At 36.9% G+C, this 19,475-nt stretch overlaps 1 protein-coding gene across 1 annotated transcript; it reads right to left on the reverse strand.

The window, feature by feature from the left end:
* Positions 1-146: 146 nt before the first annotated feature.
* On the reverse strand, positions 147-3,805 carry LOC120079755 (pentatricopeptide repeat-containing protein At1g73710). Its single transcript, XM_039034121.1, has one exon. It carries the CDS (start codon positions 3,298-3,300, stop codon positions 295-297), a length of 3,006 nt encoding a protein of 1,001 aa, XP_038890049.1. The 5' UTR covers positions 3,301-3,805; the 3' UTR covers positions 147-294.
* Between the last annotated feature and the right edge of the window lie 15,670 nt (positions 3,806-19,475).

Raw genomic sequence — 19,475 nt, forward strand, 5'->3', positions numbered from 1 at the left:
CTACCGTCTGTCGTTATTTCTACACATGAAATTTAGAGACTGTCACTAAAGAATTAATTTTTTGTAGTGCACACAAAACCAGGCAGATGAATGGTTTCGTAGCCTTACAAGGCGAAAACATTCAAAATTAAAGACAAAACTGCATGTCGGTATGAGGGAGAATTTTTAACATTGATATATCAATTGTGTGTCTACATTGATACACAACATACATACCTGCTTAATGCTGCTCATATACAATATACAATACACCAAAAACGAACGGCTATTCAAAGATTACACTGTTTTGGGATTTCAAAGACCTAGGGAATCTTCATCAGACAGATTATCAAGCTCAGATTCAGAATACACTTCTGAGTCCAAAGAAAATTTCATTTCTTGGGTGACCATTTGGACGAGGTCATATCTATCGGCACTTCTAAATGCATTTATGATTGCATAGAACAATGATTTGTTGGACTCTATCTCTCCATATTTTAGCTGGTTGTATATTTGCTTCACACCTTCAATCATACCAGCTTTCCCATAACAACCTACCAGATTTATGTAAGTTACCAGGTCTGGCTTGAGATTTTGATCCTGCATTTTCATAAATATGTTTAGGGCTTTTTCGATTTTTCCACCCGCCCCATAAGCATTTATGGCAACATTGTACACAAACGAGTCAAGTTGCACTTCGGCCTTAAAGAATGTTTCACATGATTCCAGTGCAGAAGCATGCAATCCAACAACAGAGAATACCGCAGCCATGATAGCTTGACATGCATAAGTCTTCCCTTCATGATATGCTGATTCTAGCTGTGATACGGCTTCTACTGGAATACGCCCTTTCTTTAAAACGATAAATAATACGTTGAAGGTTCTATTATCTGGCAAAAGCTTCTTCTTTACCATCTCAAGGAGCAATTCACCACATTCTCTTAGTTGTCCGTTAATTGCATAGCATTGCATTACCTTGTGAAATGATGTAGCGTCCCTCAACAAACCTGATTCTTTCATTTCCTCTGCTACCTCTATGGCTTCATCAAGCATGCCCATGTTCTTATAAAGATAAATCATAGTTGCAAATGATACCCCATCTGCACAACCTCGTTCTCGTAGATCTTCGAAAACATTTTTAGCCTCAGATACTATTCCCAAATCAGCATATAGATTGATCATACTATTTGATGCAATGGTATCTACATCGTCCTCCATGTTTTTCATCCTACTGTACATTCTTTTTGCATCCTCCAAGCTGCCCACCTTACTAAACGCCTTTATGAGGGATGTCAACACAATCTGGTTTTCTGCAATTCCAGATTCCTCCATCAGGCGAAAGTATTTAAGCGCCTCTTCAGCTTGACCAATTTCAGCAAACCCATTAACTAAAACGCCATACAAGATTTCATTTGGTTCAACTCCTGCATGTACCATTATATCATATACTTCAACTGCATCAGACATTAGTCCTAGGCGAGCATAGCTTGCAATAACAGCAGAGAATGTCTGACATGTCGGTTTAAACCCCATTCCCTGCATTTCAGTCAAAAGACACCTTGCTTCGTCCACTAAATCACCTCCTGCGAACATCTGAATCAGAGAATTGTAAGTGCACTCATCAGGCCATGTGCCACGGTTTTTCATGCTCTTGAAGAGAAGAAATGCTTTTTCATAGAGTTCACCCTTTCCATAAGCTTTTATCATGACATTATATTCCATAACATCCATTTTTTCCCCTACTAAATCCCTTTTCCATAAAAAAACAGACTCAGCTTCAAACCACAATCCTTTTTCAGCATAAGCATCTATAATGGCAGCTGATATCCTTGGTGACAATCCAGTATCCAATCTATACTTCTCAAGAAATATCCTGGCTCGATCAAGCAGGCCTTTATTAATATACATCTTAATGACACGAGGGAGTGAATGTTCATCAAGAAGAATATGAGATTTCTCCATTTCTGCTATCACATTCTCCACATCTTCCACCATATTCCTCTCAGATAATATATGCAGAAGAGCTCTATGAGTTACCACATCAGGAAAGAGACCTACCTCTCGGATTCTTCTATAACACTTGAGGGCCCCATCAATATTCCCCTCATTTGCATATAGAGAAATAAATATATTGTAGGTTTTGGTATCTGGAGATAATCCACGTTCTTCCATCTTAATGAGCAAAGTTTCGGCCTCTGCAAGATGCCCATGACTCCCACAGGTGAAGATCATAGTATTAAAAGTAATGGTATCCATTGAGATACCTGTTGTTAGCATTTCCGCAAACACATTAGCCGCATCCTTGAGACGTCCCGCCTTTCCATACAAATCTATCAACGTATTGTATGTAGATGTTAGTCTTGGCTTTCGTACACAACTATCCACCTCTGGCAACACATTTTGGTTGGGAATCCTCATGCCTGTCCTGAAAAGCTCAGTCAACAAGAAATGCTTAAGAGTAATTGGTTCGATTGCAGAATTTACACCAAAATCATCAACCCCTGAATTCAAATCAAAATCATTAATCTCAACCAGCCCCCTACACCAATCCTTGTAGAATTTATCAGCAGCATCAAATTCTCCAGCATCTTTTAAGACCCGAACTACAGTGTTCATGGTTACCTCATCTGGAAAAATGCCCCTTACTCTCATATGCTTAATCCAGAGAAGTGCCTCTTTTACTAGACCCACCTTGCCATAGACATCAATGAGCATTCCATAAGTATTATTAGTCGGGACAACACCATTTTCAGCCATTTCATTCCAACAAAGCCTCAACTCATCCCATTTTTGAGCTCGCCCCAGAGCGCGAAGTACGATGTTATAGTGTATTACATTGGGAACGTAATCTTTCCGAGACTTGAACCACTGAAATACCTGAATTACTCTTTCCCATTGACTCTGTTCCTTGAGTATAATGGTTTGTTCTTTCGGACTCAGATTTTGGCACAAGGAACTTAGGATACTCCCAATATCACTAGAAGATTTCAAAGACTGTAAGACTGAGGGCAATAAGCCGCCGTAGTTCCTCTTCTTCCCATTAGTCGATAATCTTTGGGAGGGCATGCTTGAATGACACTGAAGCTTAAACCCTAACGAAAGCTTCAAGTCTCTACTAACATGCATTTGAGAATTCAAATTTGCAAAACTGAGCTCTCGACTAGTTAATGAAGGGTATAGGAAAAGGCAGTGTTGTCCTTTGGCATTGCCACAGAAATGGAGATTGAACTCCATAACTGAAGGAGAGAAGTTGCTTTGAATTAAGCGAGTAGTAAAACTATCTTGCCCTAATTCTCTACAGCTGCCAACGTGAAGCATCATTTGGCCTCTTCCTAAAACTTTGAGGAATGTGGCAAGGCTTTTCTAGGGGGTTTTGTGTTTTATGAAATGTAAATATGGGAGTGTGAATGCTAAATCCAGTACCTTCGAAATTTTTGTAAGAACTGAACTCTAAAACCCACCGAACACAGAACGCAACTCACAGCAATACAATCGAGACAAAAGAACAAGATATATAGTGGTTCAACCTTTGTGTCTACACCCACTTTGAGAACAAGCTTATGACACCAGAGTATGAAATACACATGAGAAATTTCAATGGAGTTTCACCTTCTGAGCTATTCAAACAAACCTCAAGAAGAAATCATCCTCCAAATTAAACAGAAGAAATCCATTCACACCTTATAATCGTGGGCTCTACCGCCACCGGATGTAATTGCGGAAAAACCACTCACCATTCCCGGCGAAACAAGACGCACCATCCGTTCCTCCTCGCTTCACCCAGAGACTCATGACACTGTTCGCCTATGAAACCGGAATATTTATATTGATGTCTCAAAAATTGGGTCCAAAATAGTAAATCACCCAAAATTTTAAAAAATGTGAGAATGTCCTTACGTAAATGTGTCCAATAGATTTATTTCGCTCGGGCTCTTTTCTTCTTTTCTGACGTGACCTTCGGTCTTTTTTTTTTTCTTTTTTCTTTTCCTTTTTACTTCCTCTTCTTCTTCTCTGACGGACGAACTCAACGAAAATGTTTTATTCTTTATTCTTGTTCTGCCCATGATGCTCGCGACTTTTCTCTGACCAATTTCAGCAAAACCAAAGTTGATAAAACTAAAGAAAGTGAGAGAGAGATCAAGACTGAGAGAGGGTGAGACCAAGACAGAGAGCAAGAGAAAGAGAAAGGGAGATAGAGTGAGAGAGAGAAAGGGAGAGCGGGAAAGAGAGAGAGCGAGAAAGAAAGAGACAGAGAGCGAGAACAAGAGAAAGAAAGAGAGAGGGAACGAGAAAGAGACAGAGAACGAGAAAGAGAGAGAAAGAAAGAAAGAGCGATAAAGAGACCGAGAGAGGGAAAGAGAGAAAGAAAGAGAGAGCAAGAAAGAGATCAAGAGAGGGAAAGAGAGAGAAAGAGAGAGCGAGAAAGAGATCGAGAGAGGGAAAGAGAGAAAGAAAGAGCGAGCGAGAAAGAGAGAAAGAAAGAGAGAGGAGAGCAAGAAAGAGAGAATTGGACCGAGAGAGAGCGAAAAAGAGAGAATTGGCCCGAGAGAGAGTGAAAAAGAGAAAAAGAGCGAGAAAAAGAGAGAGTGAGAGAGAGAAAGAAAGCGAGACCAAGCGAGAGCGAGATACTTTTCCATGCGCGTGTGAGTATATTTTGGTAATTTCACCTGAATTTAACGTCAGCAAAAGGGTCATTCGACATTTTTTTTTTTCAAAAATTTGATTATTTGACATTTTTGACCCAATTTTTGGGTCATCCGTACAAATTTCCTAAAACTGGGACCCACCACCGACGATTGCGGGAAATGGTATAAAATGACCCAAAAAAAAAATCATGACTGACCTCATTCTACGAACTTATTTGTTATTGATTTTTTTGATGTGTGAAATACCACTTTTACTTTTGATATTAAATGCTTGCTTTGACATTTTACTTACTTTATAAGCATGGTTGGAAAAAACGTGAAAGATCATATGAAAACGAGTGGTCATTTAGTTAAAACGAAGTTGTATTGACAAAGATATAACAAAAATAAAACTATCTTGCGTAGAAAAAGTGTGAGGTTGTTTACATCGGCATATGCGATACTCAGTCTTTTTTTGCAATTCTGTTTTGGTCATATCTTCGTCAATACCACTCTGTTTTTGCTAAATTACCACTCATTTTCATATGTTTTTCATGTTTTTTGCAATCATGCATGTAAACTTAATAAAAACTTAATTAATCTTAGACATTATTAGTCCAAAAGTAAATTTTATCTAAATTTAAATGTTATAATATCGTTTATATTAATTATTTTTTTTAGCATTTTTCTCAATTTTGAAGCATGATCGAAAAGAATACCAAAAAACCTATAAAAATGAGTGGTCATTTAGTTAAAACAGAGTTGCATTGACGAAGATATAATAAAAACAAAATTGCAAAGCAATTGCACTACATAACTTCAACGATCGCCCACTATGACTACCTTTTCTACACACAATAATTTTGTTTTTGTCATATCTTCGTCGATATAACTATGATGACCACTCGTTTTCATATGATTTTTCGTGTTCTTTCTGATTATCCTTATATATTGAGCAAAATGCTAAAAAAGATAATGAATATAAATAGCATTATAATATTTAAATACATTAGTTAAACATAATTATATTGACAAAGATACGAAGAAAACAAAACTAACATTTGCATAGAAAAATGTGTGATCGTTTGCATAGAAAAATGACCATTCATTTTCAAAACGTCTACACATAATATTTGGAGGCTCTTGTCAAATGAAAAGGCACGCGCATACGAAGTTTGAGGATTTTTGTCCATAGTGTCGAGACATTAACCCTGGCATCCCGACACTACTATAAGGTTTCATACATATACATCTTTTTCACCCAAATTTTGAGAACCCTTTAGGAAGAAAAAACATATTTTTTTTCTACGTAATTTTTGGGAGTTAGAGGTGAAGCAAATCGGAAACAAGATTTTCATGAGTAGCGAAAAAAGACTATTCCAAATTACAATCATGAATGAACATATATTTATAGTCGACTTCAAAACAAACGGTTATACAAATAATACAGAAATTACAGCATGAGAATCTCAAATGTACAGAGGGAAAAACGGTACGAACAAATGCAGCAGTGTCTCCACGCTCCGATGCGTACGAACGCTTGAACAACAGCAACCTCGAACGCCCGATCTACACAACCGCAACACCGTACGAACACTTCGCGCTCGTTCTCAACGATCTCCTCGGTCACGAATTCCTCTGCAACACGAACGGCCTTCACAGCACCACGAATGACCTTTAGAAAACCTCGATGGTGTCGAGTTGAGTCTAACACCACCAACAAAGCGACCTTGGTATTCTCGGTGTGAGAATCCAGAAAATGGGATCTGTTCGAACATGGTATAAGGCAGACGAAGGAGGAAACAATGATCGTGTACACGATTGGGCAAGTGGGAGAAGGCGGAGACCTATCGTATAGGTCGATGCCCAATCGTTTAGATAAAGCTATGTGATCGTCTAGCAAAACCTATGCGATTGTTTAGCTCTATCGTTTAGCTCGGTCTATCGCGTATAGACTCTACACGATCATTTACCTTGGACCAGCGATCGTCTACCAAAGTTATGCGATCGTTTAATAAATACTGCACAATCGTTTAGCTCACACCTGCACGATCATTTAGCTCGCCCAGCCGTCATTTGGTAAATCCGAAATTACTTGACAACTTCGTGAGTTTCTTTTTCGCGAGAGAAAACTCAAAAACCTTTTTAAATGTTTGTAAAAAACTTATTTTCAAAATAGGAAAACTATTTTTCCTTTTAAACTCACGGTTATCATGATCCAATAACCACCCACTACTTTGGTTATTTAAAAGAAAAAAAATTAATTATCCAATAATTAATATTATTATAAACATAAATGATAACCAACTTATCATACTATATTTATAACCTGTAGTTTTAATATTTCATCTCATGAAACATATAAACCATAGTTCTTTTTCTATTCCATGGTACTTAATGTAAATCTCATTTACATCAATCCTCCACTAGATGTATTTCATACATCAAACCGATTATATTATATATAATCAAAATACCTCTTGTCAATTTGAACATTTCAAATCAACACCAAGAACTGATCTTCAACTGAATCCAAGCTACCAAGGGACCTCATGAACCTGTAGCTCCGAAGCTCCAACGGTACGTGAATAACTGACTAAACTCTCCAGTCACGAGATCCACCATCCGTTAACTATCAAGTACTCCACTAAAGTTCGACAGCTGAACTCTTCTTACTACAGATATATTATGTGTCCATCTTAACCAATCAACAGTACGACAACCCTTCACAGATCGTTCGTAAGTATAGTTGGGCCAATAACCGTTATGCCCTTGTAGTTACATCTGTCTCCTTAAGTACCATTGATCCCTCTAATGAACATAAGTCATAGTCCTACTATGACTGAGTCTTCTCTTCCAAAAAGAAGCTGTGGCCACTATGTTCAAGCCCCGGAATCAGCCTTTAAGGGAGCAATCTCTCTATTTATCCCTACTTCGAGAAAGGAGTGAACTCCATCTTGTGGATTGAGTTTCCAGCTCCCAAATCAAACAAATCCCCAAAAAGGTAGGCATGTTGAGTTGGCAATCTGGCCACTCTCACCCATACTAATCAAATGACCGCCCTCAAAGGTAAGAGTTCCCAAAACACTCAAGATTGAGATCATGTCACCTATGGTCGTTTAGGTGAGATGCAAGTCTTTAGTATCAACGGCGTTATATACAAAGTCTAATCATCTTGTGGTCCAAGTCTTATACAAACTCTTTGTATAGGACACCCTGCTCCACCTCTTCATATGAATGGTTAGTATCTACCATCTGTAGTAGTTTACAACACTTGCAAACCTCTACAAAGCGGGCCGTATCTGTAGTGTCACCAGGATCAGGTATCCCACCTTAATCCTTATACTACAGACCAATTTAGGTTATCACTTAAGGCATGATCCACTTGTATATCACATATACATGCTTAAGTTTATATAAGATAACCAAGGAGCTTTGTTTATTGGATATGAGTAAATGCAGAATTAAATAACAATTATCTTATTCATTGAACAATGTGTATCTTTACAAAACAACGAGACTCTGGGAGAATTAGGACACCAATCCCAACAATCTCTCACTTGTCCTAATGACTTAGAAGATTAATGTACAATGTACAATAAATTAGGGCATACCCAGTATCATCTCCCACTGGCCCTAGACAAGATGCTGCATGTCCTGCAGACCCAGACTCTCTAGATGACCCTCGAACACTTTAGTCGTGAGAGCCTTTGTAAAGGGAACAGCAATGTTGTGCTCCGATGCGATCTGCTTGACTACCACATCACCGCGATGCACATTTTTCCTGATCAGGTGATATTTCCGTTCTATGTGCTTACCCCGATGATGACTCCGAGGCTCCTTCTAATTTGCCACAGCCGCTCTATTATCACAATAGAGAGTGATTGGCAAATCCATATTTCGAACAAGTTGCAAATGTGAAAGGAACTTCCTCAGCCAAACACCCTCTTTAGCTGCTTCACAAGCCGCTACGTATTTGGCTTTCATAGTGGAGTCCATGATGCATCCTTGCTTGATGCTTCGCCAAACTACAGCCCCTCCATTCAGAGTAAACACTGACCCCGATGTCAATTTGCAAGAATCTCGATTGGTCCAAAATTCAGAGTCCGTGTATCCTGTAAGGATCAGATCCTTATCTTCATACACAAGCATGTAGTCCCTCATTTTTCGAAGATACTTGAGGATCGTCTTGACCGCTATCTAGTGATCAAATCCTAGATTGGACTAATACCGACTGACAATCCCTACTGTATAGCAAATGTCGGGTCTAGTATACAACATTGCATACATCAAGCTTCCTATAGGAGAAGCATAGGGAATCTGTCTCATCTCCTCAACCTCTTGAGGTGTCTTAGGACATTGATCCTTAGACAGAACAATTCCATGCCTGAAAGGTAACAACCCCTCTTGGAATCCTACATTCTGTACCTGATCAACATTTGATCAATGTACGATGCCTGAGATAGGGCTAACCATTTGTTCTTGTGATCTCGAATAATCTGGATCCTGAGAACATACTATGCCTTACCCAAATCTTTCATTTGGAACTGGGCAGCTAGCCAACTCTTAATGTCAGTCAAATATCATACATCATTCCCAATGAGTAGGATATCATCCAGATACCAGGAAAGCTATTGAGTTGTTGATGATCTTCTTGTAAACACAAGGCTCGTCAACGTTCTGGTCAAAGCCAAACGACTTGACAGCAAAGTCAAATCTGATGTTCCAAGATCTAGATGCTTGTTTCAGCCCATAAATGGACCTATTAAGCTTGCAAACTCTTTGCTCTTGATCTGGAACTATGAACCCTTCTGGTTGAGCCATATAGATGGTCTCCTCAAGATTACCATTAAGAAAGGCAGTCTTGACATCCATTTTCCATATTTCATAATCATAAAATGTGGCTATGGACAAGAGAATCCTGATAGATTTTAGCATGACAACAGGTGAGAAAGTTTCCTCATAGTCAACTCCCTCAACCTGGGTATATTCCTTTGCCACGAGTCTAGCCTTAAAGGTCTGCATCTTTTCATCTACACCTCTCTTTTGCTTATAGATCCACTTACACCCAATAGGTCTCACCTCATCAGGTGGATCAACAAGCTCTCAGATGTTATTGAAGTACATAGACTCCATTTCTTGGTTCATGACCTTAACCCATTCATCTTTGTCAACATCTTCTATTGTTTTCTTAAAAGACAACAGATCCTCAACCCCATCATTTGTAATGACGTTTTGGGCTTCAGTCAAACCCATGTAATGATCCGATGGGTTCATAACCCTCCCACTACATCGAGGCAATCTCAACTCTTGAGCTGGTTGACTAGACGTTCTAACCTCAACAACTCTTGTTGAATCTTCAGCAGTCTTAGTCTCACTTGAGATCTCACGTAAAACGAGCTTACTTCGTGGCTTATGATCCCTCATGTGATCTTCTTCCAAGAAGATAACATTATTGGAAACAAACACTTTGTTGTCACTTAGATCATAGAAGTATCATCCTCTAGTTTCATTGGAGTAGCCCACAAAGAGGTAAACCTTCGAACGTGGTTCCAACTTCTTTGGATTAGTCGCTAACACATGTGCCGGACAGTCCCAAATCTTGAAGTGGCATAAACTACCTTTACGGCCTCTCCATAACTTAAAAGGTGTTTCAGAAACACTTTTCGAGGGAACGTTGTTTAGGATATAATATGTAGTCTATACTGCATAACCCCAAAACGAGTCTGGAAGATGAGCATAACTCATCATAGATCGAACCATGTCCAACAAGGTCCTGTTTCTCATTTCTGATACACCATTCTGCTGAGGTATACCCAGGGGCGAGAGTTGGGACGCAATCCCATGTTCTATCATATAGTTCTAGAATTGGAGGTCCATATACTCTCCACCATGATCAGATCGTAGTGGATTTTATCTTCTTGCCTAACAAGTTTTCAACTTCAGCCTTATACTCCTGAGCTTGTCAAGGGCTTCAGACTTACGTTGCATTAGGAAAAAATACCCAAACCTTGAATAATCATCTATAAAAGAGATGAAATATTCATACCCACCTCAAACTCTAACATTCATCGAACCACAAAGGTCTGAATGTACAAGCTCCAAGGCTTCCTTGGCTCTGTAACCTTTTCTAGTAAAAGATCGTTTGGTCATCTTGCCTTCGAGGCATGATTCACATACCGACAAGGAGTTTTCTTCTAAACTTTTTAGAAGTCCACTTTTCATCAATTTCTCAATCCTATTGAGGTTGATGTGACCTAACCTAAGATGCCAAAGATGGGTGTTTTCCTTTGGAGAAACCTTTGGTCTTTTAGCTGTTGTTGCCGTACTGAACATTTCAATGTTAAACAAGGCTTTTATGACTAACGGCCTTAGTATATATAAGTTATTTTCCATTGAACCATAACCAATCTCCATTCCATTCTTGAAAATAAACATTGTATTCTCAGAAAAGGTGACGGTATAGCCTTGTTCAATGAGACAAGAAACTGAGATTAAGTTCCTCTTAATATGAGGAACGACAAAAATATTATCCAGTAACAGATAACATTTCTTGTCAACAAATAACTTCAGCCTGCCTACAGCAACATCTGAAACAACCTCACCAGTATCGACTCGAAGAGTCATCTCTCCCTGTGGCAACGTTTACCAGGAACTGAATCCTTGTTAAGAGGAACTGACATGATTGGTAGCACCTGAATCAAGAATCCAAACAGAATCATCATTCTCTACAGACATGTCTCCAAGACCAACAAATCATATTTACTGTCTTGTCTACTTTTGGAGAGTAGTGGGATGGAGGTCGTTTGCCACGAAATTCATTTCACACGATTCTTTCCAATGTAAATAATTGGTCATTTTTAAAAGTTTTAAACGGAAATACTAACGAGTTGCTGAAAATAAAAACACATTGACCTACATTAGGTTTTAAGAAAATACCCGTTGTAAAAAAAACCAACATCCAATAAGGTTTTAGCAAAACTAACATGAACCTTGTGTGACATCAAGTTTTGCAATGACGCTTCAAAGGTTTAGGACAAAAACCGTCGAAGGGAGGTCAGTTATCCCTCCTTTGAATTGAGAAGTTCTCAACCAGTCATTAATACCAGAACAACTCTTGTTCCTATAACGACAAGCCATCATTGTTTTGGCCAAGAGATCATTAACTTACTTAACAATCTCCCGTAAGTGTGACCAGCCATTTTAAGCCCTAGAGGTTCATCCCAAAAGGCCAATCTGAAGGAAAAAAATCCGATTGGGGCAAAACCTAAAGCGACCCTATCCATTTCTAGAGTTCACCTTGATATTGATAACTACACAAAACCCATCCGAAGGAGGCCGCTCCGAAGGCGACACGAGGGTGTACAGAATGATCTCATGGTGTGAATTAATGACAAAGACCATAGGACCTGTTGACACACACCCTTCACCTACTTACTATTAATACTCTCTCTGTCCACCTTGATATTGACTCATGCAAACACCATCTAAAAGGGGATGCATCCTGGGCATCTCGAGGCCAAGAATGAATCTCACAATGTGAACATACAGGGAGAAACGTGAGTGGAATCATAGACATATCTAATACGCCTTTTCCTCCCACTGAGTATTTTATAACCTAAGGTTTAGCTTACTTAGAAAAAACACGGCTAAGGATTTTAAATAAGTGACTTTTAGGTTTTCCCAAGAGTAACATTTACTTTGGATAGTTGAACAACTTTTGATCATTATCCATTAAACTCTTTAACGGAGTCTTTGACCAAAACGTCGCATGCTTGTTGAAAATCTATCTAATTCACCTTTCCAGGTAGGTTCCCAGGTAGGGGTGTTAAGTTTCCGTCAATTTAAGAACCCCAGCCTAGCCAGAACCCGCATTAGACAAAAGGTCCCTTATAGATAGGTTTACAACAAATTTAATCTTTTATTCCAACCAATTTAATCCTATTAAACCAATTTTAAAATATTAATCTAGGTTACTAAAATCTTTAGAACCACTTGAACTTAGGTCTTTCTCAATCCAATTTTAAAACCCTTTTAAAAACTTGAGTTCACTCTAAGTCCGCATGCAACTCTGAATTATTGATTTTAGGTCTAATTTCCTTTATAACACTTATAAACGGAAACAACCACAATGCTAAGCTAACACATGCAAGGCATTCATAATGCTTATAAATAGCCTAAGTGTCATGCTCAATGCATTATCCATTCATTGCTACTTCTTTTATATAACACTTATACAAAACTGCAATGAAAAAAGCAAAACATGCTTCCAATCACCCTTAGACTATAACGTTTATAAGAAAAGGATGATGCATGATATTGCTCACTGCATTCAAAATATAACTCTTATATTTCATGATGCATGTGCATGCTTTCAAGTAATTTCTTCATGCTTGATTATAACATTTATAATACATGATGCATGAATAATTGCATAACCTAAGGTGGGTTTTTAACTATATGACAAACACTTTGGCATATAAGTACCATACATCACATGTATAAGCAATAAAAGTTGATGAACCGAGTAAAATTTCATTAAAACACAAAAAGAAAAGCTAACTATTACAAAGACAAGGAGTCTCTGGTTCAAACAGGTGAACCAGGTCTTGAATCGCTCGACAAAGCATCGCTTCTCCAACTATCCATCTTGTACTTAGCACCCAGCGATCGTCTACACGATAAAATAAACACTTCGTTCTATCGCTTACCAGCGCTCCAGAGTTAGACATTCGTTTAGCATTTACTATATAATCGTCTAGAAAAATCCAAACAATCATTTAGTTATTACTCCACGATCGTGTACCTTTACTAAGCGATAAAGCCTGAAGTACACGATCTCTTAGCGTGCTCTACATAATGCTCGCCTTCCATGATCGTCGAAGCGACTACAATGCCACGAAGCACCATCGCCTAAGCAATCGCTTAGCTAGCGTCTCCATATCGCATATGCACGATCGCATAGGTAGTAACTAAGTGATGAAGCTTGCTAACTACACGATCGTCTAGCGCGCGCCTTCTACTAAATGACGAGCATCACATGCTCCCACTACAATCGTCTACCTCCAGCGCCTACGCGATCGTGCAACCAACGCTACACGATATGATAAAAGATTTACCCCATTGCTTAGCATTAGCAAAACGATCGTTTAGAAAATACTATACGATCGTCTAGAAAAAAAATCTAAACGATCGCTTAGTTAAATCCCAACGATCGTTTACCTGAGGCTACACGATCTGACCAATGCTTGGTCTTTTTCTTCGTTGAGAACTGCATCGCCAGTGCCGAAGCTTCATCACGAACGACTCGACGAACTCGAACTTTTCGAATTACAGACTCGATTGAAAAGTTAATTTTGCCCAAAAACACAGGGGCCCTTACAATTAACACTTTGTAATATTGAAAGCTTTAACAAAAAAGACAATTTAAACCCGAAACGTTCATCATGTTTTATCCACAAATATAGAAAATGGTTAACTACAAATGCAGAAACCCACCGTGACTGAAAATAGCGTTCAATTCATATCTGTAATTTAGAATATCAGGGAACCTGGCTCTGATACCAATTGAAGGAAATCGGAAATGAGATTTCCATGAGCAGCGGAACAAGACAATTCCAAATTACAATCATGAATGAACTTATATTTACAGTCGACTTCAAAACCAACAGTTATGCAAATAATACAGAAATTACAACATGAAAATCTCAAATGTATAGAGGGAAAAACTGTATGAATAAATGCAGCAACGTCTCCATGCTTCGATGCGCACAAACGCTCGAACAACAGCAACCTCGAACGCCCGATCTACACGACCGTAACACCGCATGAAGTACTGTCTCTTATACACATCTAGATGTGTATAAGAGACAGGTACACGACTGGGCAAGTGGGAAAAGGCGGAGACCTATCGTATAGGTCGATGCCCAATCGTTTAGATAAAGCTATGCAATCGTTTAGCTCGGTCTGTCGCATACAGACTCTACACAATCATTTACCTTAGGTCCTGTCTCTTATACACATCTAGATGTGTATAAGAGACAGGTCGCGTACAGACTCTACACAATCATTTACCTTAGGTCAACAATCGTCTACCAAAGTTATGCGATCGTTTAGTAAATATTGCACGATCGTTTAGCTCGCACCTGCACGATCGTTTAGTTCGCCCAACCGTCGTTTAGTAAATCCGAATTTACTTGACGACTTCGTGAGTTTCTTTTTCACGAGAGAAAACTCAAAAACCTTTTCAAATGTTTGTAAAAAAACTTCTTTTCAAAATAGGAAAACTATTTTCCTTTTAAACTCACAGTTACCATGATCCAATAACCACTGACTACTTTGGTTATTTAAAAGAAAAAGAATTAATTATCCAATAATTAATATTATTATAAAATGATAACCAACTTATCATACTATATTTATAACCTATAGTTTTAATATTTTATCTCATGAAACATATAAACCATAATTCTTTTTCTATTCTATGGTACTTAAAGTAAATCTCATTTACGTCAATCCTCCACTAGATGTATATCATACATCAAACCGATTATATCATATATAACCAAAATACCTCTTGTCAATTTGAACATTTCAAATCAACACAAAGAACTGATCCTCAACTGAATCCAAGCTACCAAGGGGACCTCATGGACCTGTAGCTCCGAAGCTCCAACGGTACGTGAATAACTGACTAAACTCTTTAGTCACGGGATCCACCATCCGTTAACTGCCAGACACTCCACTAAAGAACGAAAGTTGAACTCTCCTTACTACAGATATATTATGTGTCCATCTTAACCAATCAGTAGTACGACAAATCTTCACAGATTGCTCGTAAGTACAGCTGGACCAATAACTATTATGCCCTTGTATTACATCTGTCTCCTTAAGTACCATTGATCCCTCTAATGAACATAATTCATAGCCCTACTATGACTGAGTCTTCTCTTCTAAAGAGAAGCTGTGGCCACTATGTTCAAGCCCCGGAATCAGCCCTTAAGGGAACAATCTCTCTACTTATCCCTACTTCGGATTGATCCTAGTGACTTAAGGCATGATCCACTTGTATATCACATATACATGCTTAAGTTTACATAAGATAACAAAGGAGGTTTGTTTATTGGATATGAGTAAATGCCAGAATTAAATAACAATTATTTTATTCATTGAACAATGTGTATCTTTACAAAACAACGAGACTCCGTGAGAATTAGGACACCAATCCTAACAAGAGGACACTCGCGAAGACCAAGAAAAATATTCAGGGATGTTTGGTTTACCAACATGAATTTAGTTGAGTTGAGTCGAGTCGGTAAAATATTTCAACTCAATGTTTAGTCCACCAACTTTAAATATTGGTAGAGTTGAGTTGATATATTTTACCAACTTACCCCTAAATTTCCCTTCTTCCAATGCTTTCAATGGCTCTAACCACCAGTCACAACGCGCGACTACCACTACCATACTCTGGGAACCATCTCCGATGATAACTCTGACAACCACTTTGCACAACCAACTCCAACGACCAACTCTAGGCTCCGATAACTACCTTCGATAACATACTCTAACAACCACCTTCATGTAACCAACTCTAGGCTCCGACTACAAACACTCGCGAAAGTCACCTTCGATGATCAATTTCAACAACCATCTTCATGCGAACACCTCAGGGCTCCGACGGCCACCTTCGATGGCAAACTCCAATGACCAACTCCAATACCACGTTCGATGGCAAACTCCAATACCACCTTCATGTGGCCAACTTCGAGTTCTGACAACCACCTTCGACTACAAACTCTGGCAAATATCATCTTCGATAGTCAACTTCGACGATCACCATCGCGACTAACTCCAAGCTTCGACAACTACCTCCGACGACAAAATTCCAGCGAAAATCATCTTAAATAATTAATTTCAACAGGCACCTTCAACTATTATAAGACTCATAACTGTTAAAGTATGTCGTAGGGTTGTTGATTATATAAATAATAATACTTTGTCCGCATTAAGTGCAATATTTATATGTAGAAAATTGTAAAATATATTTTTCTTTAATTGAATTCATATATCAAATGAATGTTGAGAATACTTGAAAAAAATATGTACATAGTTGAAAAATATGTAACAAATAACAAAAAAAAAAAAAAAAAAATCATAAAATAGAGATTTTTTTTTTCAAAACATTTTTTTGGCAAGAATTATTGAAAAATGAAGATTTTTTTTCTATGATCCTCCAAATTTGGAGGAATTGAAAGTGGAACTGTTAAAAAAATGTGATAGCATTCCATTGGCTGCTAAGATGATAGAGAAGATTCAATTAAAAAAATGATGACAGAGGAAAAATATAGAACGACAACAAGAAGATAAGAAAAAAAGGATAATGAGAAATTCATGGAGAAAAAATTAAGAATAAAAAATTTTGATTTTTCTTTGGTTTTCCATTTTATTTAACCATATTACTACAAGAGTGGATTAGTTGTTGTTTATTAAATAAAAGAAAGAAAGAAAAAAAGAAGAAAAGAAGAAAAATTGTCGTTCATATTTTATACAATGAAAGACGGGTAGGATTGTTGAATAATATTTTTTAAAAAAATAGTAATGATAAAAATAGATTATTTAGACTTAAAAAACTACACTAGATACTCCCAACATATGGTCTCAACTCTGCATACCAAACACAGATATATGAATTCATACAAAATAAATTTGTACCCCAAATATAGATATATAAACTCTACATACGTATGAACTCTAGATATCATATCTTAACTTAGCGTCCCAAACAACCCCTCAAGATTTATGTTGATAGGATATCACATAAAAACGAGGATTGACATGTGTCGGAGAGTTTATTATTTTGCCTTAGCTTTTCATTATTATAGACTTTTATTATAGGATTTAAAGTTTTTATTGGAGATTGTGAATGATTGAACACCTTCTTGGGGATTGATATAATCTTAGTTTTTATGTTTAATTAATTGAAAAATCTTTTATATTACAACAATCATTCACATGTTCTTATGTTTAATATTCTTTAGTCCTATAGCCAAAGATTAATTGATGGATTGATTTAAGTTTTAGTTTGAAAGAGTAAAATTTAGATTAAAACATGAATGCTTAACTATTTTATAAAGTCTTGTCATACAAATAAAGTTGTCTTAATCATGTCACAAGGATTTCAAGGTAGATGACACAATTGCACTCTTATGATAAAAAAAAAAGGAGTAACATTTAATAAAATCAATTGCAACTAATGCTTCTTTCAAGACAAGTAAAGGCTTCATTTATGGGACTAGTATTTCAAACTACTTCAAACTACTAAGTGGAGCTTCAATTACTATTAGAGATATTACAAACCTTAATCAATTTTAACCACAAACTATTAGATAACAGGAATTCTATCTCACAATCGATTGATAATGAGAGGAGTAGTTCATCTAACTTGTAAGGAGCGTGATGTCTCTAATTTTTCAAATGTAGGATTCTCAATATGCCTCCTCAAAAGATAGTACCTCTTTTAGATTCATAATTTTTTATCAAATCACAATTTTTTTTTTTTTTTTTTTTATTGAACATAAAGGTTTTATGGGCTCTGATATCATATTAGATAAAAGTTTTATCTCAAAATCAATTGACAATAAGAGAAATATCTATTTTTTCCTTTTTTTTTTCCTACTACTAGAGTATATGGTCTAGCCTATTTTTAGTTTTGAAGGTTTAGAACTAGATTATTTGATTTGATAGTTGTGATTTCAAAAGTAGTTTGATAGTTGACTATTCAAAGAGGCAAGACTAGTGACAAACACGTATAAGGGATACTTGAACTAATTTGAAATCTTGTTCTCGATGAGATGTGGACAATTTAGCTTATTTTATGTGAATAATCTTATTTAGAGTCGTTGAAGCTTGATTTATTGATTCCTGACTAAGTCAAATTAAAATTTGTATCGTTTTATTGTGCAATAGAGAGATAAAGTGAGCCAAGTACAAATATATATTGTTTAACGAGTAATATTTGTTTAACAAATACTTGGACCTATTCTTGGAACTTAGATTTGTTGAGCAAAATTTGGACTTTGGCTCGATCCCCATCTTTGACCAACTTTTCAATAATGGCCTTGAGATAATTTATGTCTTCGGTATAATTGCCTTAATGTGTCTAGCCAGATTTATCTTTATGGAATTAGACTAATTTTCACTTGGTGAGCTTAATCACTAAGTTTGATAATCTTATTGATATAATCAAATTTCTATAAAGAAGACATGTTGCATTATTAGATTCGCGATAAATTAATTTAGAGATAATGTAAATTTGTAATTGGTTCTAAAATGCAAATAAATTTATTATTAATTTAAAATAATGGCATGATAATTTTTTATCGTCATTGTTTAGTTTAAAATTGTGTTTCTTATTCATTTTAAGATTAAAACTAATTGCTATAATTGTCCAACTGTAGAATTATTTATTTATTAGAATAAGATTCAAACCTTTAACATTTTGATGGAATACATACACTTTAATCAATCTAATTACCGCGAAATTGACATTCTAATTGTGGAATTTAGGACCATTAAAAATTGATATTTTTTTATACGAAATGACCCAAATTTTGGGCTTTGTGTTTTTACTCTCGCATCCGTTCAAACTTTTTCTCTTCACCGCTCTCTCCTCTCACTCTACAACATACTCCACTTTTATATTCAAAAGTACCTTAGTACACCTTCAACCTCTCAAAATCCATAATCTCTAAACAACCCACAATCTACCTCGAAAACAAAACCCCCTAACTTACTTGTGATGTTAGCAAAAGGTTATCCAACCTTTTTTTTTTAACATGTGGAGTGGAGGAGAGGTTATCTAATCTTAAA

This window comes from Benincasa hispida, chromosome 6 (assembly GCF_009727055.1).
Source record: "Benincasa hispida cultivar B227 chromosome 6, ASM972705v1, whole genome shotgun sequence".
In the NCBI taxonomy this organism is placed as follows: Eukaryota; Viridiplantae; Streptophyta; class Magnoliopsida; order Cucurbitales; family Cucurbitaceae; genus Benincasa; species Benincasa hispida.